The sequence below is a fragment of the Musca vetustissima genome, unplaced genomic scaffold (assembly GCF_032173495.1).
Source record: "Musca vetustissima isolate MV318-11 ecotype Yass unplaced genomic scaffold, APGP_CSIRO_Mvet_v1 utg62662, whole genome shotgun sequence".
NCBI classification, from domain to species: domain Eukaryota; kingdom Metazoa; phylum Arthropoda; class Insecta; order Diptera; family Muscidae; genus Musca; species Musca vetustissima.
The window spans coordinates 17591-40593 of NW_026889235.1; the positions used below are offsets into that span (position 1 = coordinate 17591).

Sequence of the window (23003 nt, forward strand, 5' to 3'; positions counted from 1 at the left end):
CCAAAATATTTGATTAAATTATAATCACATTATTCGCATCGTATGTCAATTTACTAACATTAGGATAATATGTTTTTAACTGATAATACCATAACCAGATTTATGGCTAATAGAAAGATTTCAGTATTATAAGAAAGAAATACGAAACACTTAAAGTTGTATATCATAACAAAAATAGATTACTAATAGTCGTATCTTATCGTATCTTACCATAAAGCTTTTTCACAATACATCGAAAATTTGAAGCCTATCCCCTTGAATTACTTATCATACAGCTCCAAAATTTTGATAATTATTTCACAGATTTGAACCTACCGATACGACTGGCGGTAATTGTGATGCCGATGAGATTTGTATTGGTGGCTATGCTCGCACAGTGTTTACCGTGAAAAAATTGCTCGAGGAGCAAAAGGAAAATAATGCGGTTTACTTTAATGCCGGTGATAGTTTCCAGGGTACTTTGTGGTATAATATTGGTCGCTGGAATGTTACCAGTCAATTTTTAAATATGTTGCCAGCTGATGCTATGGTAAGATTTTTTAGGTTATGTATTTAAAGGGGTTTTTAATTGAGATTTCCTTTTATTTTCCAGACTTTGGGTAATCATGAATTTGACCATGGTGTTGAGGGTGTGGTGCCATTTATTCAGTCCCTAGAAAGTCCCATGTTGGTGGCCAATATGGATGCCACCAATGAACCCACATTGCAGGGAACCTACAAAAACTCTACAATCATTGTGAGAAATGGACGGAAAATTGGTGTTATTGGTGTGATCTTGGAAACAACTTATGTAGGTTTTGGAATTCGAAAAATGTTATTATTGTTGTAAGACCCTTGGTAATATTTACAGGACCTTGCCAACACCGGTAATTTGATATTCCGCAATGAAAGTGACGCCATTGTTGAGGAGGCCCAAAAATTGAAAGCCGAGGGGGCGAACATTATTATTGTCATCTCCCACTGCGGTTATGATGTGGATAAATTGATTGCCCAAAATGCCGGTTCGGAGGTTGATGTTATTGTCGGTTCTCATTCCCATACGTTTTTGTATACTGGTGACACACCTCCGGGTCCTGACAAGCCACGTGGTGATTATCCCACACAAGTTACCCATGCCTCTGGACATCGTGTTTTAATTGTTCAGGCCGGAGCCTATGCCAAATATGTTGGTCATTTGACTGTGTTCTTTGACAACAATGGCGATATTGTGGACTTTGAGGGGGCACCTCTTTATATGGGACCTGATGTACCTGAAGGTAAGGAAACACTAATTTAAACTAAGAAAAGAGTAAAAAGGTCGTTAAGTCTGGCAGGGCCAAAACTTTTCATAGCCTCCGTCAGGGGAAGCGCATTTAAATTATAAAAATAAGTCGGAATTGCCTGCCAGGATGTTTCTTTGTCCTCGGAGAAACCCTAACAGAAACTCTGAATATGAACAGACCTCGTATAAGCGCCACAACAATCTTATAACCCATAATCGTACTTTAATTTTTAGACCCTCCTTAATCATAATTGACACTTCTTTTTGCAGATCCCGAGGTTGTTGAAGCCATGAAACCCTGGCGGGAAATTGTTGATGCACAAGGAAAGGTTGTTGTTGGAGAAACCGTGGTGGACCTTTTGAAAGCTCCTTGCAGTTATCAGGAATGTAACCTGGGTAACTATTTCACAGATGCCATGGTTCATGCGGTAAGGGAAATAACATCTACAAATGTATACCCAGACTTAACATTTTGTTGTAGTTTTTGAATTTGGCGCCCTATGAAAAACCTGAATGGACAACTGTACCCATTGGTTTGGTCAATACTGGAGCCTTGAGAGTTCCTCTCTACAAAGGAAGTAGGTGTTTGGAATATAATTATAAATTTCACAATATTTATTCGTACCCCTCCCTTCTCTCTTTCCCCTTTAGACCTCACCTACTCCCACATTGTTACAATGTCACCATTTGAAAACATCTTGACCGCCTTCGATTTGCCTGGGGATAAACTTTTGGAAGCCCTGGAATTTGCTGTCAGTAACATTGATTACGACAATGGTGTTACCAGTTCCCACATTTTTCTACAAGCTTCGGGTCTGAAGATTACCTATGACTTCAAGAAACCCGTAAATCAACGTGTTGTCAATTTAAAAGTTCGTTGTTCCTCTTGTTCGGTGCCGAAATACGAACCATTTAATGCCACGGCCACATATCGTATTGTGGCGCCCAATTTCTTACAGGATGGTGGTGATGGTTTCCATATGTTCCGTGACTATGGTACCAATGTTCAGTGAGTTGTTGATGGGTTTTAGGGGAATTTTTTTACTAATAGGTTTTTTAATTACTTTACAGACCCTACATCACCGATTTGGATGCCTTGTTGGGTTACACAGAAAATGTCACACCCATTTACAGCGGCATTGAAGGTCGCATTAAGGTTCTGTAAAAGCTAATTTAATGAAATTTAGCCAAATTTTTATTTTAATAAAATAATTCAACAGTATTAAATGATGATTTTGAAGTCAAGGGTAAGCGATTTTGAATCAAGGGTAGTTAAGGGTACCATTATGGAAATACACAAAATGTGGTACATTCGTTCAGAAAAATACGCATGGCGAAAATTTTCCAATTGGTTTGTGTCCAAGAAACTCAATCAAATTCAACGTGAATATGCGGAGACCGAACAGAAATGCTTAGTATTAGGATGTATAGAGCGTATGTGAAAGGACATGAGTTCATAATGGCCTTGAAGTTTCAAGAATAGAGTTTAAACAAGATTTTACTAAAGAAAAACTCAATTCAGCTAAGTTTTTCTAAAGGATAACTTAATTCAGCTAAGGTTTTGTAAATAAAATAGAATTTAAACAAGGTTTTACTAAAGAAAAACTCAATTCAGCTAAGGTTTTCTAAATAAAATAGAATTTAAATAATGTTTTACTAAAGAAAAACTCAATCCAGCTACGTTTTTCTAAAAGAAAACTCAATTCAGCAAAGGTTTTGTAAAGAAAATCTATTTTTAGTAAAGTTTTACTAAAGAAAACACAAATTGAGCAAAGTTTTTCTAGGCGAAATTCCATTCAGCTGAATTATTGTAAAAAAATTGTATTTTAGCAAGGTTATACAAAGACAAACTCATTTAAGATAACTTTTTGTATCGAAAAACTCAATTCAGGTAATTTTTTGTAAAAAAAATCGTTTTTGGCAAGGTTTTTACTAAAGAAAACTCCAATTCAGCTAATCTCTTCTAAGAGAATACTTTATTCAGCTAAGGGTTAGAAAAGAAAATCGCTGTTTAGCAAAGTTTTACTAAAGAAAAACACAATTCAGCAAAGTTTATGTAAAGGAAATTGCATTTTATCAAAATGTTACAAAAGAAAATCGAAATTCAGCTAAATTTTTACCGTAAAACTCATTTCAGCAAGGTGTTTATGTAGAAAATCACAATTCCACTAAGATTTTCAATAAACAAACTGTTGGTTTTCTATTGAAAAACTCTATTCAACAAGGTTTTCATGCAGAAAAGGACAATTCAGCAAAGGTTTTAAATAGGCAAATTGGTTTCTGTGAAGTTTTTCTAAAGTAAACCACAATTCAGCGAGGTTTTTATATCATCAAACACAATTCAGCAAAGCTTTTATATAAAGTAACATTGTTCAGCAGGGTTTTCCTAAGAAAACACTATTTTCAACGGGGGTTTCTTAAATGAAAAAAAGGTTTTTATGTAGAAAGAATCAAATTAACTATGTTTGTCTGCAGAAAATATCAATTCAGCAAGGTTTCGTTGACAATTCAACGAAAATTTTATATAGAAAAACGATTTTGGCAAGATTTTTCGAAAGAAAAACTCAGTTCAGCTGGGGTTATCAGACGAAGAACTCAATTCAGCAAGGTTTTCTTAACGGAAAACATCATTTAGCAAGGTATCCATGTGGTAAAACACAATTAAACAAGGTTTTAATATAGAAAAACACAATTCAGCTGATGGTTTTCAACGAAAAACAATTCAGCAACGTTTTTTCATAGAAAAATTTAATTCGGCAATGTTTTAATATTGAAAAACACAATTCAGCAATGGTTTCTTCACAGAAAACATAATTCAGCAGGAATTTTTTGACAGAAAACCCTAATTCAGCAAGGTTTTATTATGGAAACATTTAAATCAATTCGAATGAATTCAGCAATTTTTTTTTGTTAGAAAACACAAGATTTTACTTTAGAACGACTCAATTCAGCGTGTGTTTTTTTTAGAAAAATGGTCTTTTCTAATCAAAAAACTACAATTCAGCAAGGTTTCAATATTGAAAAACACAAATGAGCAGGGTTTTACTTCTTAATAACTAAATTCAGCCAGATTTTTCCATCGATAAACATAACTCAGCTAAGTTTTTATGCACAAAATCTCAATTCAGCAACATTTTGGCAATGAAAATCCAATTCAGCAAGTTTTCTATATTGAAAAACACAATTCAGCAGGGTTTTACTTCTTAATGTCTAAATTCAGCCGGATTTTTCCATCGACAAATATAATTCAGCTATGTTTTATATGGAAAATCTCAGTTCAGCAACATTTTTGCATTGAAAAACACAATTCAGCAATCGTTTTTTAGAAAAACAACTGGGATTTGTTGTTAAAAACACAAGTCAGCAAGGTTTCTATATTCGAAAACAAAATTCAGCAGAGTTTTACTTTTTAATTGCGGAATTCAGTCGATAAACATAATTCAGCTAAGTTTTTATACAGAAAATCTCAATTCAGCAACAATTTTGTAATGAAAAACACAATTCAGCAGGGTTTTACTTCTTAATAACTAAATTCAGCCAGATTTCTCCATTGATAAACATAATTCAGCTAAGTTTTTATACAGAAAATCTCAATTCAGCAACATTTTTGCAATGAAAACCCAATTCAGCAAGTTTTCTATATTGAAAAACACAATTCAGCAGGGTTTTACTTCTTAATATCTAAATTCAGCAGTAGTTTTCTTAGACAAAACAACTGGGATTTCTTGTTAAAAACACACACAATTCAGCAAGGTTTCTATATTCGAAAATAAAATTCAGCAGGGTTTTACTATTTAATTACTGAATTCAGTCGATGAACATAATTCAGCTAAGTTTTTATACCGAAAATCTCAATTCAGCAACAATTTTGTAATGAAAAACACAATTCAGCAGGGTTTTACTTTTTAATAACTAAATTCAGCCAGATTTTTCCATTGATAAACATAATTCAGCTAAGTTTTTATGCAGAAAATCTCAATTCAGCAACATTTTTGCAATGAAAACCCAATTCAGCAAGTTTTCTATATTGAAAAATACAAATCAGGAGGGTTTTACTTCTTAATATCTAAATCGACAAATATAATTCAGCAATGTTTTATACGGAAAATTTCAGTTCAGCAACATTTTTGCATTGAAAAACACAATTCAGCTATAGTTTTCTTAGACAAAACAACTGGGATTTCTTGTTAAAAACACACACAATTCAGCAAGGTTTCTATATTCGAAAACAAAATTCAGCAGGGTTTTACTATTTAATTACGGAATTCAGTCGATAAACATAATTCAGCTAAGTTTTTATACCGAAAATCTCAATTTAGCAACAATTTTGTAATGAAAAACACAATTCAGCAGGGTTTTACTTCTTAATAACTAAATTCAGCCAGATTTTCCATCGATAAACATAATTCAGCTAAGTTTTTATGCACAAAATCTCAATTCAGCAACATTAACCCAATTCAGAAAGTTTTCTATATTTAAAAACACAATTCAGCAGGGCTCTACTTCTTAATATCTAAATTCAGCCGGATTTTTTCATCCACAAATATAATTCAGCTATGTTTTATACGGAAAATCTCAGTTCAGCAACATTTTTGCATTGAAAAACACAATTCAGCAATAGTTTTCTTAGACAAAACAACTGGCATTTCTTGTTAAAAACCACAATTCAGCAAGATTTCTATATTCTAAAACAAAATTTAGCAGGGTTTTACTATTTAATTACGGAATTCAGTCGATAAACATAATTCAGCTAAGTTTTTATACCGAAAATCTCAATTCAGCAACATTTTGGCAATGAAACCCCAATTCAGCAAGTTTTCTATATTGAAAAACACAATTCAGCAGGGCTCTACTTCTTAATAACTAAATTCAGCCAGATTTTTCCATCGACAAATATAATTCAGCTATGTTTTATACGGAAAATCTCAGTTCAGCAACATTTTTGCATTGCAAAACACAATTCAGCAATAGTTTTCATAGACAAAACAACTGGGATTTCTTGTTAAAACACACACAATTCAGCAAGGTTTCTATATTCGAAAACAAAATTCAGCAGGATTTTACTATTTAATTACGGAATTCAGTCGATAAACATAATTCAGCTAAGTTTTTATACCGAAAATCTCAATTCAGCAACATTCTTCCAATGAAAACCCAATTCAGGAAGTTTTCTATATTGGAAAACACAATTCAGCAGGGTTTTACATCTTAATATCTAAATTCAGCCGGATTTTTCCATAGACAAATATAATTCAGCTACGTTTTATACGGAAAATCTCAGTTCAGCATTTTTGCATTTTTGGACGTCAACTACGTGGTTCATCTTCAATGCTTGTACGACCACGTTTAGATTCAGCAACCCAATTTTTTACTGTTGCATATGAAGGAGCACTTTCACCTAGCACATTCACCATATCATTAGGAATTTCTTGTCCCGATAAATTGCGGATGCTTCTTTTTTGAACACCTGTTTCTATATGAGGGAGTTGCCAGATCGAAACAAAATTTAACATGTGTTCATAACAGAGATGACAGTTTCCAAAACACTTAACTTTTCTGTTAATACCACGCTTTTTGTGCTAGGCTAAGAAGTTTCCGAACTGCCCCCGTAACATTTTAGAATATCGATAAAATTAGTAAAATGTAGTAGATTAGTAACATATTTTTTTTGGCAATTGCATCTACATAACAGGTTTTTGATTTGATTTATTTTTTAAGACCTACCGTTCCACAGTACCTGTAAAAAACCAACCTCTTATCAACCTCGTCAAACGATAACTCAGCAAATCTACAGAAAATGCATTCGTGCAAAATATTTCTCAGTTAAATGGCATTGGCCCGCACACTTGTGAGAGTGAGAGCAATGAGTGCAAAGAGAAATTTCAAAAAATCAAAAATAGCGACACGATCACCGATCTCTTCGCTGCTTTTGCTAATTGAATTATTATTGAATTAAAATCCGTGTAAACAAAATACTAACTATTGTATTTTAGTCAGTTCAGTCAATTGTCAGCGCATATAGCGCGCGGTTAAACAACAATCTGATCGCATAATCGGTAAATGGCAAAGTTGTAGTGTTCGCGTTTTGTTTTTAGTTTATTTTTTATTATTTTGGTGCTCCGCGTCATTGAATTATAACAACAACAACAACGTAACCTCAAGTATGAAGAAACTCTTTTTGTTGTTCGTGGCCGTTTTCTTGGCTGGCAATTTAAACGTCAGTGCCCAGCAAAATATTCCTAAATCGGAATTGTTTCCATTATCAATAGTACATATTAACGATTTTCATGCAAGGTGTGTGTTTTTATATTTTTGTTGTTATTATTGTTTTTATTTATTTGTTTTGTTGTTGTTGCTGTCGCTTAATGCCATAATAATTGAATGTGGTTTATTATCGTCCAAGTGTAATAAACGTAAATTTTATAAGTGATTTCTTAAACGGGAAAAGAACAACAAATTAAGAAAAGTCATTTTAAATTAGAATCTTTAATTTAGTTTAGAAGAAAACTTATGAAGAAATAAGAGAAAATTATAATTGAAATATTGGAAATATTTATTAGATTGGAGTGTAAATTTAAAATGCAAACAATTCAAATTGGTAGGCGTAACGTCCAATAAATAAAAATTTGAATAAAAAAATCTTCTAAGGTTTGTGGAAAAATAGAAATTTGCCTGCAAACACAATGAACGCTTTAAAAGCTAATAATGGTCTAGTGATGATATGAGTCTTGATTTAGATTGGGGTTCTTCATCGAGATAAACTAAAAATTTATTAGGATTTCTAATATATTGATCCATTGATCAGGGGGGAAACGCTTTACATGAGGTAGTCCACCATATTGATTGTACATTAGCTGTACAGGGTGAGATGAAAAAACTGCAACCAACTTCAGACTGCTGCCATTTCTAAGCCACTCGTCCGACAGCTGCTAAAATCATTCCAGTGACAGCTCATTATATTGTTTACAAGCGTACCAAAGCATTTTGTTGAGAATTTTCCAGAAAAAAAGTTATTCGTGGTGGAATTCAAGCGTCATAGTGTGATTTCTTTATATTTGGCTGGAAAACCACAAGTGGCTATCGTTAGAGTACTCCAGTATTTAAATGTGAATAAATCTTTTGTGTCTCGTAACATCGCTGGTTACCGTGATACTGGTAGCGTAGCCCGACTTCAAGGAAAAGGACGGAAGAAAACGGCGACATCAGCAGAAATGGTTCGCAGTGGTCGATTGATTCCATTGAAATTCCAAAAAGTGCAAGAACTTACGCCGCAATCGAAAGAAAGGGCTAAAGAGTTGCTTCGCTTGGCCGATAGTGGTGAACTGCCGAATTTGGTGTTCTCCGATGAGATAACATTCGTTGTCCAGAATTTTGTACACAAAAAAAAAAAAAAAAAAAATGATCGTGTTTACTTGCCAAAGATGTCAGCTGAAAATGTGCACCTTCGGTTGTGCACCAGAACTCAAACGCCGGCGTAACGTCCGATGGTCGGTCTCCGCTCGTATTAGTCTTGGGCAATCTCGTTCATTACAGTGATCGAACGAATAAGATAAATTTTTTAACATTGAACGAGGTGAACCACGTTCAGTTGCTTTATATCGCTAAAATGGTCACTATTGCATTTAAGCTACCAGTTCCATCAACAGCAAAGAATGTTGACCTTTCCCAATCATTCGAAGAACTTGACTATATATTTTCTCCACTTCGTTATATTCGGCTGCACAGTTGTTGCTCCGCATACCTGTGCCACTTCTTCCGGTGTTTCCATCTCTCTTTTACCGGCTGTCTTTGGGAGTCCATTTAAGCAAATGGGTGCTATCCTTTTAAATGTCACTTATTATTTATTATTTGCTGTCCCCCTAGCTATGCTTAAAACGCTACTGCAGTATTTGCATTTGGTCTTTTGAACACTGCAATGGGCTAATTTTCCGAATGTATTTTTTTAATTTATCAGATTATACATGAAATTGATCTTGAACCACCACCACCAGTGAACGGCACTGAAGGTGTAGAATAAAATTCTGTATCGTTCAGTGAACAACGTCGTTCAGTGACCGACGACGTTTGGTAAACAAAATCGTTCAATGAACGACAATAATAAACAATGAAATATGTCGTTCACTCGTTTAGTGGACTGACTCGTTCAATTGAACTAGGTCGTTCACGAACGACACAAGACTAGCTCGTATTAATCGACCGTGGCATGAGAATAAATGCCGAATGTTATTGCGAAAATATTCTGTAGGGTGTATTAAAGCCTTGGGCACTCTAACATTTTGGCCGCAGACCTTGACATTCTAACAGGACTCAGAACGCGCCACCCAAGAATGGTTACCAAATGGGGTTCCTCGCTTCATTTCCAGCACACAGTGGCCACCAAAATCTCCGGATACCAATCCGTTGGACTATTGTGTTTGCAGTATTTTGGAAAGTAAGGTTGACATTAAAAAATGTGTCGATCATCTCAAGCAAGCGTTTCGCCGGGAATGGCCCAAAATTCGGGCAGCGTGTGACGGTTTCATTGGCCGCTTGAAGGCCATAATTCGTGCCAAAGTTGACCAATTTGAACAAATCTATACTTATTCTAAAATTTGATGCTATTTCCGACATTTTTTATCTCACCCTGTATGTATTGATATCGACCGAGCATTCAAAAAGTCGGCACTGAAACGCTTATCGAATCCTTAGAAGACGTTCGATTGACTAGGTAATTATAAACTGGGTCAGCCATATGCTAAGTAATAGAAGTTTAAACTGCAGCATACATCGCAGGGAGGGGTTCTGCCTCAACTAATTTTCGTTACCACTATAATAAGTCTCTTTAGTCTCTAAATTGAGTTTCAATCCAAAGATGATAACATGGATCTATAAGACCGTAATTAGCAATTTTGAGTCCGAACCAAATGTCCTCTGGCAACTGTTGTTACACAGGTGGCACTCGGCTTGCAGAAAACCAGGAACTGAACTTAACTTCACCTGTCATATAAAAAAAAAATATTTCAGGCAGAGCTTCGAGCTATACCAATAAATTGTTATTGGGCTTTAGGGAGACTGGGGCACCTTCGGCAATCGCGTTTTCGATGTGAAGCTCTCACCGTACATCACTAGTTTCGAATATCGAAATAAATAACTGACACAAAGTTTGAAATTTCTAGTTAATAAGCTTATTTAGATACATGGGTTTTTGTATTTTTATGGATGTTTCTGTAATATTTCAATTCCACTTCGTAAGTATTTCGTGTATAAAACTTTTTAAATTTTTAACAACGTTACCTAAAATCCGACGGGGCGTACAAAAATATTTAACTTCCCCACTATGGCAAAATGTTGTGTACGGCCGTATTACCCAAATAGAACGTATTTATAACTTTTTTCTTTTGTTGAAAACAAAAACAAAACAGTCTGGAAATTTGAAATTTCGAATGGAAACTAACAATATGTGGATTATTTTAATAAATTTTCAATTTTGTTTTGCGGTTTGTATTATTTGCTGGAAGATATGGATCCGACGTATTTGGGTAATACGGCCGTACACAACATTTTGCCATAGTGGGGAAGTTGAATATTTTTGTACGCCCCGTCGGATTTTAGGTAACGTTGTAAGACAATATTATTAAAAAGTAGTTAACAACGATGTATATTATTATAGAAATATTTAAATGTTGAATAAGTACTGAGATATAGAACTCTAAAAAAAGTGCCGATGGTGCCCCAGTCTCCCCTACCTCTTTGAAAAAGAGAAATATTTCCCGCTACCTCCAACATCTTGTTTTAATGCAAATTTTAAACTAAACACTCAACCTGTTTAGTTAGTTAGTTATAAATTGTAATTACAATCTTAAAATAGAATTAAAATCACACAGTCATACCGTTATTTATTTCTGCGTCTAGCAATTTGCATAATTTTTATTTGCATATAATTATTGCAATACCATAAAAAATTAATATTGAAAAAAACTTTTTATTGGAAAACCACAAGTTTATTTTTCAAAATACACAAAGCAGTAACATTTTTTTGATTAGAATGTGGACAAAGTATGAATTTAACTGTATTTTTTGTTAAACTAGTGTAAATAATCTTCTAAAAATAGTTCAGATTTCGCCACATTGCCACTTTAAAAACTACTCGGTGTAAACACGGCCTTCTTGTAAATATTTTGCTTTAAATACAACTCTAATTTAAAGTCGATCCTTCAGTTATGACGTGATGTTATTTTTCTAAAATATAACTTATTAAACTTTTCAATTTATGTTTTCTTCCGCCCACTCCCTCGCCACATTACATTTAAGATTTTGAAGTTAAGACGGAATCACATACACTAATTTAGGCTTTGCATGTTAAATTGGTTTTGGTAATATCAGAGTCAAACTTGAATCTGTTCGCCTTTATTCTTTATTATTTATTTTCCAATAAGAAAGCCAACTTAACATGCTAATACCGAAGTCCTCTCATGTGTTCCCCCTTTATTCTTTTGTACTGGTATGTTCAGGCCCCAGGTAAATGATCTGTTTCCCAAACACAACTACAATAAAGTTGTATAAAATTTATAGTGTGTCATAATAAGTTATTAATAAATACGACTTGTTACTCACTCATTTGAAAGGATATACATTTTAGTTTCTAAAAATCTTACTAAATATAAACGTCATAAAATTAACAAAAGAGAAGGGTAATTGTTGAAGTGTATATATCAGTTAATTTGCAAGTAATTAACTAAAATGGAAATGTCAAAATCGCTGCCGCAAAAACGCACACAATAAGTTTGGGTTTATGCATGCAATTTTTTTAAGCAACTCTGCTGCTACTCTCTACGATTCCTTTTGTATTTCTTCCCCCTTGTCACTTTTTATACCTCTCACTTCTAAGAACTCAGCAGAGTTGCTTACAAAAGTTGTAGAAATACGAAAAGTTTTGAAACGGAAAACTAGTAAAGATGTCAAATCAACACATCGGTCATATTAAAATTTGACAATCCTGGTTAAGTACGCCATTTTGGTTTGTGTTCCCATAATCTGGTTGAAAGTTTTACTAGTTTTGACGGTACAGTGTACTTCAGGATATATTTCAAGTTTAGTTGTTCGCAACACATCTTGATTATCGAAATATCAAAGTGGAGACCATGGCAATTTTAAATTACTGGAAATTGCGGAAATATTCGGAGTCTCCATTGTAACATTCTGTGTAGCTCTCAACCACAATTAGAGTTATGTAGTTTCGTAACGAATTAGTTCATTGGAACTATTTCAGTTCTTTAGTTCGCATAGTCCTTTTTGTGACAGCGTTCCTATCACTGATATCGTTCCTTTATACCCATATTCTTCATTCGTTCTCGTTCGTTTTTCAGGACAACCATTCTCACAATATGTCCTATCCAACGTAATCGCTGCAGCTCGATCCGTCTGACTATGTCGATGTCCGAGAATAAATGGTACAACTCATCGTTCATTCGCCTGCGATATTCACCGTCGACGCAGATCGGCCCATAGATCTTCCGGAGAATTTTTCTCTCAAGCACTCCAAGAGCTGCCTCACCTGCTTGCGCCAGTACCCATGCTTCAGATCCATAAAACAGCACGGGTAGTATCAACGTCTTGTAGAGTGTGAGTTTGGTCTAGCTAAAGGTGGTCTTGTTTTTGAATTTCTTACTCCGATCATAGTTACGTCTATTGGCCAACACTATTCTTCTCCGGATTTCAAAGCTGATTTTATTGGTTTTATTTATGGCGGTACCGAGGTATATAAAATCTTTGACTACCTCAAAGCTGTAGTTTTCAAGTTTCACCTTTGCTTCCCGTATGCCCTTTTTCAGCAGGATGTTAAAAAGGTCAAACGACAAACTGTCACCTTATCTGAATCCTCGTTCGGTATTGAAGGGCTCCGATAGGTATTTTCCTACTTTAACTGATGACATTGTACCAGTTAAAGTTATCCTGTGTAGCCGTATTAATTTTGCAGGAATGCCGGACCGCAGATATGGCTTTAAACCCCTCTGATCGGATTGGGCTGTCGATGGCGTTTTTATAGTCGACGAATAGATGGAATGTGTAGATGTATTTTTCGTGGGTCTTTTCCAGTATTTGTGTATGTGAAAATCTGTTCTATGTTGTAGTGTGAAAATCTGGTCTATGGTAGATTTGCTAGGTCTGAAGCCGCATTAGTATGGTCCAATAATGTCATTGACGATTGGCTTCAGTCGTTCACACAGCAGATAGCACTTATATGCTAGCCAAATTGTACTAATCAGCCAATGCACGCTCCTGATCAGCATATGACCACCAGTCTTGACTATTTCGAATGGTAATCCATCTCCACCCGCTGATTTGTTATTCTTCAGCCGATTAATTGCTATTTTTACTTCATCTTCGCTAGGGGGTATACAATCTATTCCGTCATACCTTAATTGTTCTGGGATATCTTCTTCGCCGCCATTACTTGATACCAGAAATTTTGCAAAATATACCTTTGCGGGGTCATCAAAATTAGGGCCTTTGGTTTTCTTTTTCGTTGGTTTTTCATAGCAGGAGGGAGGGAGGAAGTTTTCCGAGTGTGGGCAACTAACCCGACGCCTCAACCCATTTTTTATAGTTCTTATGGGTGGAACATGGACAATGTGAACATATAGGATTCTATCCTCTCCTGGCGTTCTATTCATTTTTATAATCCAACATTTGTAGAACTTCCTTAACACCTAGAAATTTAAATTTTCAAATTTTCTTTGTTCAGATATGAACCTACCGATACCTCTGGAGGTGCATGTGAAGGCGATACTGAATGCGTTGGTGGCTATGCCCGCACAGTTTATACCGTGAGACAATTGCTGGAACAGCAAAAGGATAATAACGTGGTATACTTCAACGCCGGTGACAGTTTTCAAGGAACGCTGTGGTACAATGTGGGCCGATGGAATGTGACAAGTCAATTTTTAAATTTACTACCAGCTGAAGCTATGGTAAGGTTATTGAGAATTTACATATTCATAATTTTAATTTAATAAGGTTTTAAAATACCCAGACCTTAGGCAATCATGAATTCGATCATGGCGTTGAAGGTGTTGTACCATTTTTGGAAGCTTTAAATAGTCCCATGCTGGTGGCCAATATCGATGCAAGCAATGAACCCACCATGCAGGGTAAATATCAACCATCAATGATTATTGAGCGCAGTGGCCGCAAAATTGGTGTTATTGGAATTATTTTGGAGACGACATATGTAAGACAAATTTAAAATTATATATTAAGCATTTCTTACACAGGTTCCATTTTAGGATTTGGCTAACACCGGCAAATTAATATTCCGCAACGAAAGTGAAACAATTTTGGAAGAAGCTGAAAAATTAAAAGCTCAAGGTGCAAATATTATAATTGTCCTGTCACACTGTGGCTACGATGTGGATAAATTGATTGCCTCAAAGACGGGCTCAGTTGTCGATGTTATTGTCGGATCTCATTCACATACATTTTTATATACGGGTGATACACCACCGGGGCCTGATGTACCCAAAGGTGATTATCCCACAGTTGTAACCCATTCGGAAACGGGTCATCGTGTTTTAATTGTTCAAGCTGGAGCCTACGCCAAATATGTTGGAAATCTAACGGTTTACTTTGACCAGGAGGGTAATGTTGTGGATTACGAGGGAGCTCCACTTTATATGGGTAGTGATGTGCCGCAGGGTAAGTTTTTATTTCAATATTTTGTAGATATTATTATTTTTATTGGTGTGATGACTAACAAGTGGTACTTCGGGAAAATCCATCGTATTACATTACAATTTTTTTTAAATTATTCCAAATTTTACTATAACACATTTGTAACTATGCTTTATTTTTTTTAAATATGATATGAAAGACTGGGGTCAATCGTTTCAAACATTGCTTGAACTCCTTTCTTTATCCTACTTATGTAAACAAATGGCGCCCAATGTTTGATACAAACAGTTTGGCTTTAAAGTTTTTGATTATTTTTGCATGTGTAATGTGAACAATGAACTGATTGGAAGGCTCTTGTTGTCGCTCTCTCTACTTTGATCACCTCAAACTATCATCCACTAGTTCGTCCTTTCCTGTTAAACCTCTCCCTACTTATAATAGATCACGTCGACGTCACAGGTAAGGGGAATTTTTATAGATCACATTCTAATTATATGCCTAGTAGTAGCAGATATTAATTTTCAGTATCCGAAGACTATTGTTGCTCATATTTTCCATGTTCGAGCTAAATCTGTCCGGGTGCCTCAGAGGATATGTTTCCAAATCATCCCGATAGCATTCAGACTCATATTTCTATGTTATATGAAATACGACATCGCTTGGAGAACTCCTTTTCTTATTCTAGAATGTTGAAAACTCTTATTCTAGAAATGTTGAAATTGTTATATAAACAACTGGCGCCCAACGTTTCATACATGAAACGAACATAAGTTGCATGTGTGAAAGGCTGCCAAGGATTATTTAAAAATGCCATAACATTAATATTTCGTAGACGCAATCTTCCCATAAATTATCCACAAAGATAGACCGTTCAACCCTTCAACTTCTCAGCCATATCTTGACGAATGTTGGTTTTTAAGTCAACGAGATTTGAAGGTTTATCTGCATAAAGACTATATTTTGCGTAGCCCAATAAAAAGTTAAATGTTGTCAAATCTTGCCCATGATCTTGGTGGGCAGTTTATATCGCCACAACTGTATACTAAATAGATCAATGTTTTAATAAATTCTCTCTCCTTTACACAAGAGACCCACAGCAAGACATTCACTAACATTATTATAAGAAAAATCCATGTTCACTTCCTGAACAATCCTCGTTTTCGAAGAAGTAAGGTGCAATAATTCCTTCGGACCAAAGATCTGGACTTTATATGGGTGTAGATGAAGATCTAAAAGCAAAATACGCCATAATAAATCGTAAGACAGTCTTAACTATGGAGAATAACGAGAAATCGACATATGCTGGTCTTTGGTAACAGCGAAATCGTCACTGCCAGACTTTCACCTGAACATAAAAAAACTTATTTAACAAATTTGTTTGACTGATGTAGAAACCACGACATGGATACCGCTTTAAGTCTTGTTCTGCCTACTTGTCTTGAAATCTTGAAAGTCTCGAAAAATCAATACGGTTGCGGTTAAATATTAGCCTATTTACGATATATATCTCTACTTGCTTTGAAATTCTTACTTCGGATTTAAATAAACAACTGGCGCCCAACGTTTAAAACATAAAAAAATAATTTTCTGTAGCCTAGATCTTTACTTACTTAGCTGGCTTGTGCCAGAATATTTGTCCCATAAACCGAGCTTAAAAAAGATTTTCAGGCGTGTCGGTCTTGTGCGTAGCTCCTCCAATTTGAAATACCCTGATCCAAAATCTTGTATTCCACTTGATCTTTCCATCGAATTCATGGCCTTTCCCTTCTACGTGAACCATCAGTTGGCTCGCTTTTAAATGCCTTTTGAGCTGGGGTATCCTCATCCATACTCATAACCTGTCCTAGCCAACGTAGTCGCTGCAGCTCATGGTTCATTCGACGGCGACATTCACCGTCGACACAGATCAGCCCATAGATCTTTTGGAGAATTTTACTCTCAAACACTCCAAGAGCTGCCTCAACTGCTTGCGCAAGTACCCATGCTTCTGATCCATATAACAGCACGGGTAGTATCAGCGTCTTGTAGAGTGTGAGTTTGGTCTGGCGGGAAGTAGCCTTGTTTCTAAATTATAAAATCTTTTACTACCTCGAAGCTCAAATTCCGTAGTTGGTACGAGTCTACTAGTCGTCTTGCGCGTTGATACCATCAGCTTGGTCTTCTCACTATTTACTGCCAGTCCCACTTTGGCAGACTCCTTCCCAATTTGTTTAAAGGTGGATGTTACCGCTCTCAATGTTTGAACTATTGTCGGTCATCAGCGTAGGCGAGTAATATGCGTTGTTTTGTGTACAGAGTACCATTTCTGTTCACCTATGCCTCTCGTATGACCTTTTCCGGTATAGTAGATATCGGATATAAGCACATCCCATATAAGAAAAAAAACGCATAAAAGAAAGAAATCTCCGGCTTTTTTTTAGTTTCTAATATCCGATATCTACTGTAGCATGTTAAAAAGGTCATAGGACAGACTGTCATCTTGACTGAACTCTCGTTCGGTTTTGAAAGGCTCCGAGAAATCCTCTCACTGCTGACCTTTTGCCAGTTAATATTAATCTGCATAGTCGTAATAATTTTGCGAGAATGCCGATAGGAGATATGGCTTTAAGCACCTCTAACGGATAGGGCTGTCAATGCGGCTTTACAGTCGACGAATAGGTGGAATGTCTCGATGTGTTTTTCGTGGGTCTTTTCCAGGATTGGACGCAGAGTGAAATCATTGGCTTTAATCGTTCCCACATTGCGCTGTACAGAGTGAGATAAAGAAACTGCAACCAACTTCAGACTGGTGAACTGCCGAATTTGGTTTTCTCGACGAGAAAACATTCGTTGTCCAGCATTTTGTAAACAAACAAAATGATCGGGTTTACTTGCCAAAGAGGTCAGGTAAAAATGTGCAACTTCTCTTGGCCACCAGAACTCAAGCGCCGGCCATAACTGCCGATGGTCGCTCTCTGCTCGTAGTAATCAATCATGGCATCAGATTAAGTGCCTTGGGCACGCAAACAATTTGGCCGCAGACCTTGGACATTCCAACAGGACTCTGTACCATCGCGCTCATCACGCGCCAACCAAGAATGGTTACAAAATGAGGTTCCTCGCTTCATTTCCAGCGCATAATAGCCACCAAAATCTCCGGATACAAATCCGTTGGACTATTGTGTCTGGAGTATTTTGGAAATCAAGGTTGACACTAAAAATATCAAAGTGTCGATCACCTCAAGCAAGCGCTTTGCCGGGAATGGGCCAAAATACCGCAGATCAACATTCGGGCAGGGTGTGACGGTTTTATTGGCCGTTTGTAGGCTATAATTCGTGCCAATGTTGAGCAATTCGAACAAATCTAAACTTATTCTATAATTTGATGCTATTCCGACATTTTTTGCTTTCATTCAATAAAATTGAATATGTGCCCAGTTGGCACATATCGTCTTTTAACCTTTTTTGTACACGGGACACATAATGCTGAGTTTCCAATCATTGGGCATGCACTCCTCTAGCAAAATTGTACAAATCAGTTAGTGCATGCTCCCGACCACCATCTGACCACCGGTCTTGAATAGTTCGGCTGGTGACCCATCGGCTCTATACCGTCATCTCTTATTGGTTCTGAGGTATCTTCTTCACCGCCACTATTTGATACCTGAAGCTTTTCCGACCCTCAACACGCTATCTTTATCTATCACCAGGTTTCCTACTTCAAATCTACAGGAGAATGTGCCTACACCAAAACCTTCGGTTGAATAGTTTGGCTGGTGATCCATAGGCACCTGCTGCTTTATTATTCGCCAACCGATTGATTGCTATTCTGACCTCATCTTGACTAGGTGGTATACACTCTATACCGCCATCTCTTATTGGTTCTGTGGTATCATCTCCACCGCCACTATTTGATACCTGAAGCTTTTCCGACCCTCAACACGCTATCTTTATCTATCACCAGGTTTCCTACTTCAAATCTACAGGAGAATGTGCCTACACCAAAACCTTCGGTTGGGTGTTTTACTCCTTTGTAAAATTGTCGGACTTCGTTCTGACTCCTCTCCATCTCGATTTTCTCCCGCTCACGTTTTTCTTGTTCATTCTTTGATGTTTGGTGTAAACTTTAGACCGTGTTTACATCAAACGTTTTTACACCCTTCAATCGTCAAATTCAAGTAGAAACTATGCAATTTGACAGTTAATCGAATAGTCAGCTGTTGCTATGGTTTCTGTTTGACACATTGATGAATGGTGTGAACTTTAGACCGTATTTACATCAAACGTTTTTACACCTATTCAAACGAAGTTACATAGTTGCTGCAAAACCTAATATTATCTTTGAATATTTCTTTATACATTTTTATGTAAAAAATAAATAATTTAATTATATTACTAATATTGTATATAATGCATGTATTTATATATAATTTTTTCTCACTTTTTTGACTTACAAAAATACATTTTTTGATTGCTAACACATTTTACAAAAATAATGGTTTGGAAAACGAAATTATTCCTATCCAAAAAATGCCTATCCAAATTTATAAGCTTGCATATAACCTTTCTGTGAAAAAAACGCAACTAACAAAAGTTTCCAAAATAAAAAAATAAATTTTTGAAAAAAAAAACTGTTTTTTTACTATGTGATTTGTGACTAACATTTATGGTGGAGCACGGATAATATACGGTAAAGGTATTTCGTAACTTTATTTTAGAACAAAAGTGCAATAAGTATGTGATACTATATAAATTTCGTTAGACTTAATAACTCTGGAAGCAATGGAACCATGGAAAAGCTATATTGACGCCAGAGGCAGTGTAGTAATAGGCGAATCATTAGTGGATTTACCAGAACAACCGTGCGATTCCCGGGAATGTAAATTGGGAAATTATGTTAGTGATGCCATGGTGTATTCGGTAAGTAAATATTCTTTTTTAAATAACCTAATTTTCTTTTTTTAAGTGATTATTTAGACTCTTACGAGTCGAGCTTGATGATCTAAGTTTTGCAATGAAAAGGAAAGCCAGGAGAAGAACCTACATACCCACCATTATGCGACGCGTTTCGCCGTTGGTTAAGCGGCTCATCAGGCATATTGGGCTATGTGGCTTTACAAAGGTCGTGCGTTGATAACTTGAATTTATTCCGCCCTGATGCGAAACCTGCATATGCGAATTAAATTCAAATTTGTCAAAGTTCGACGTTTGTCTTCATTCTAGGAACAGTCCTTTTCAAAGCAGATTTTTTATGACCTTTTTATAACATAATTTTCTAAGTAACTTTGATAATTTTAATAATTTACAGTTCAAGAATGTCAAGCGTAATCCCAAACAATGGACAGATGTGGCCATTGGCATAATAAATAATCGTGCCATGAAATCTTCCTTGCACAAGGGCAGTAAGTATTTTTTTTTTTGCAATATTTACAATATTCCAAAATACTTATTATATATCTTCTCCTTCAGATCTAACATATGCCCAATTAATAGCCATGTCACCATTTGAAAATAATCTAGTAGCATTCGATTTGCCCGGCAAATATTTGAAAGAGGCTCTCGAGTTTTCGGTCAGCAGTATCGATTTAAACAAAGGCATTAATAGTTCTTATAATTTCCTACAAGTATCCGGTATTAGGGTATCATATGATTTGCGTAAACCTGCATATCAACGCATTGTGGATATGAAAATACGTTGTGCCCATTGCCCCCAACCGAAATATGAAGATTTTGATGAGACATCAATGTATCGCCTTGTGACACCAAAATTTCTGCAAAACGGTGGAAATGGTTACAAAATGTTTCGGGAACATGGTACAAATTTAAGGTAAGCTTTGGGAAAATGCAAATTTAAAAATTTTAATGGAATGTTTACACATGCATAACTATGTGTATGTTAAACGGCATGTACATTAGAACTTGTTGCTGGGTTAAGATTTTTTCACAAATAAGCAATGGGATTGACAAATTTAGATCTACGGAATTTACTTTACATGTAGTTCAATGTAAATATACTATAAATGAAAATAACAACATTGACATATTGGAAAAGTGCATTTGGAAAAATTTAGATTTTGCACAGGGTTTAAAGCTAATAAAGATAATGAGCGGATTTTTTTCGTATGACCAATAGATACCTTTATATATTCGAACAGCTACTTGTAAATCGGCTCGATTTCTATCTTGTTTCAAGCTCTTCGTCATCCTCACTCCGTTAATGTCCCATTTGGAAATGAAAGATCTAATCCTGGAGTGACCTTTTATGATCCCCACAACGAGTTGTATATCCCTCTTGCTATAAGAACAGCGAGTGAATTCTGGCCAGATGATTTTTGAAATCTCACACCAGGTTCTGTTGAATATCTGTTGCCGACTACCTCGCAGTAGCACATATGGGGTTTTCCACTAAAATAGCCAATACGTTCATCGGTTATCTCATTCCCTTTTATGTTACTGTGTTCTGGAACCCAACATAATAATAATAATAATAAAACATAATAATTTAACTATCTGTCGTATATCACGAACCGCTTTTGACTTCATAGTACACGACTTGATTGCCGCCTGATTATCGACACATATAGTGACCTATGTTGTCTGCAATAAGTATTTTGACTATCTCAGCCGCTTTCATGATTGCCAGGATTTCTGCCTGAAAACGCTGCAAATATCATTAACTTTATATGAGTTTTAAATGACTAGTTCCTTGCAATAAACGCCTGCACTAGTATCATTATCCATCTTCGACCCGTCTGTAAATATCGACAGTCCGATCAGAGACGTTCAACTAACCGGAGTCTTTTATAGAACCAAAGGACATACCATACTGAAAAAAATAGAGTCGGGAAACCGATGTATTGAGGAGCACAATGACGCAGTATGCTGGACGACATTTTAACCGGAGACACACAGACCGTTTAACGTAATATTTGGGTCTAATCTTACCGCAGATAGCTGTGGCATGTCTTGGCTCACCTTTGCCATTTCCAACACTGCTTTTGCCCAAAAAAACTTCTATTCTCCTATTCTCTCGAAAATCCGTTAAAAATCGATGCTCTTTATTATGGTGCCGACTGTCCGTTCCATAGTTTTGAGTAAGAAAGAAATTAGGCTTATTGGCCGATAAAATTTTAGAAGACTTCTCTGGTTTCCTGCCGGGCTTTCGGAATGTATGCAAGCCGTATACATGCATTACATAATGCTGCCAAATATGGTGATGTATTGTCCACCTCTTTATGTAATAAAGTTGGAAGACGTCTGGCTCAGCTGATTTGTTGTCACTATTCCATTACCCCCAATTTACAATGGTTCCGGTTTGAGTGTGGGTTTTTGATAGAAACTTCTTTATTTTTAAGATGTTGTTCACAGAAAATTTTCCAGGAGTTGCGTTTAGCGGTTCTCGCCATTTTATTTTTTCCTCTTAATGTGGAAGTTTCCCTGTATGCTACAGTTTTCTTGCGGCGAGCAAAGACTTTGGATCTCTTTACCTTTGTTCCAAATTTCCCCAGTCATCCAGAGTTTTTCTTTCTCGAAGTAGACAACTTTCTTCGTAAAACTTTATAACTATGTCCGTTAAATTGTTTACATTACTGTCTACGTTGTCAGTGTTTGGGCTGCCCTAACCTATCTTTGATCAGTCTCCCGAATTTTACCCAGTTAGTCTTACATTTTTTCCGGAAGAATATTGGTTTCGGTGGTGGTCGTAAGATTTTAAATCTAATACTTTTTTGGTCAGAGAAGGATCTCTCTTGTGAGACTCTCCATTCTTGAACCTCGTCTATTAAGTTTGCGGAACATATAGTTATGTCTAATACCTCCTCTATAATTGTCCGTGTTAAAGGTTATTAGATCGTTTTCTCACCAGCCGCTGTTCTGACGTTGATGGTGGTATCGTCGAGTCGAACGGAAGTTAGGCTTGTGCTAGGTAAATGTTGCAATTTCCCTGCTTAAATACAGTTTCGTCCCACGTTGATAACTCTGGGGAAAAAAGAAAACTTAAGTTTTTATGGCATATTATACAGGATTTAGGGCAGAAATCAGTGTTTGAATAAAACAGTTAAGTGGTTTAATCCAGAGATCTTGTTTTTAATAGTTCAAGGTTCCTGTATTAGCC

General features: G+C 36.0%; 2 protein-coding genes across 2 annotated transcripts in view; both read left to right on the forward strand.

The window, feature by feature from the left end:
• Nucleotides 1–303: 303 nt before the first annotated feature.
• On the forward strand, nt 304–2426 carry LOC133336928 (apyrase-like; the record flags this gene model as incomplete). Its single annotated transcript, XM_061545196.1, has 7 exons — nt 304–529; nt 593–790; nt 851–1256; nt 1532–1689; nt 1743–1839; nt 1913–2270; nt 2333–2426. Coding segments are annotated over 7 exons (1537 nt in total), but the record flags the coding sequence as incomplete, so codon positions are not given.
• Nucleotides 2427–7424: 4998 nt separating this feature from the next.
• Nucleotides 7425–23003, forward strand: part of LOC133336930 (apyrase-like) — a 29937-nt gene continuing 14358 nt past the window's right edge. The window contains exons 1-4 of the mRNA XM_061545198.1: nt 7425–7555; nt 13986–14211; nt 14274–14471; nt 14527–14935. Of these exons, the coding sequence (XP_061401182.1) occupies nt 7425–7555; nt 13986–14211; nt 14274–14471; nt 14527–14935 (964 nt within the window). The remainder of the gene's footprint in view (nt 7556–13985; nt 14212–14273; nt 14472–14526; nt 14936–23003) is intronic.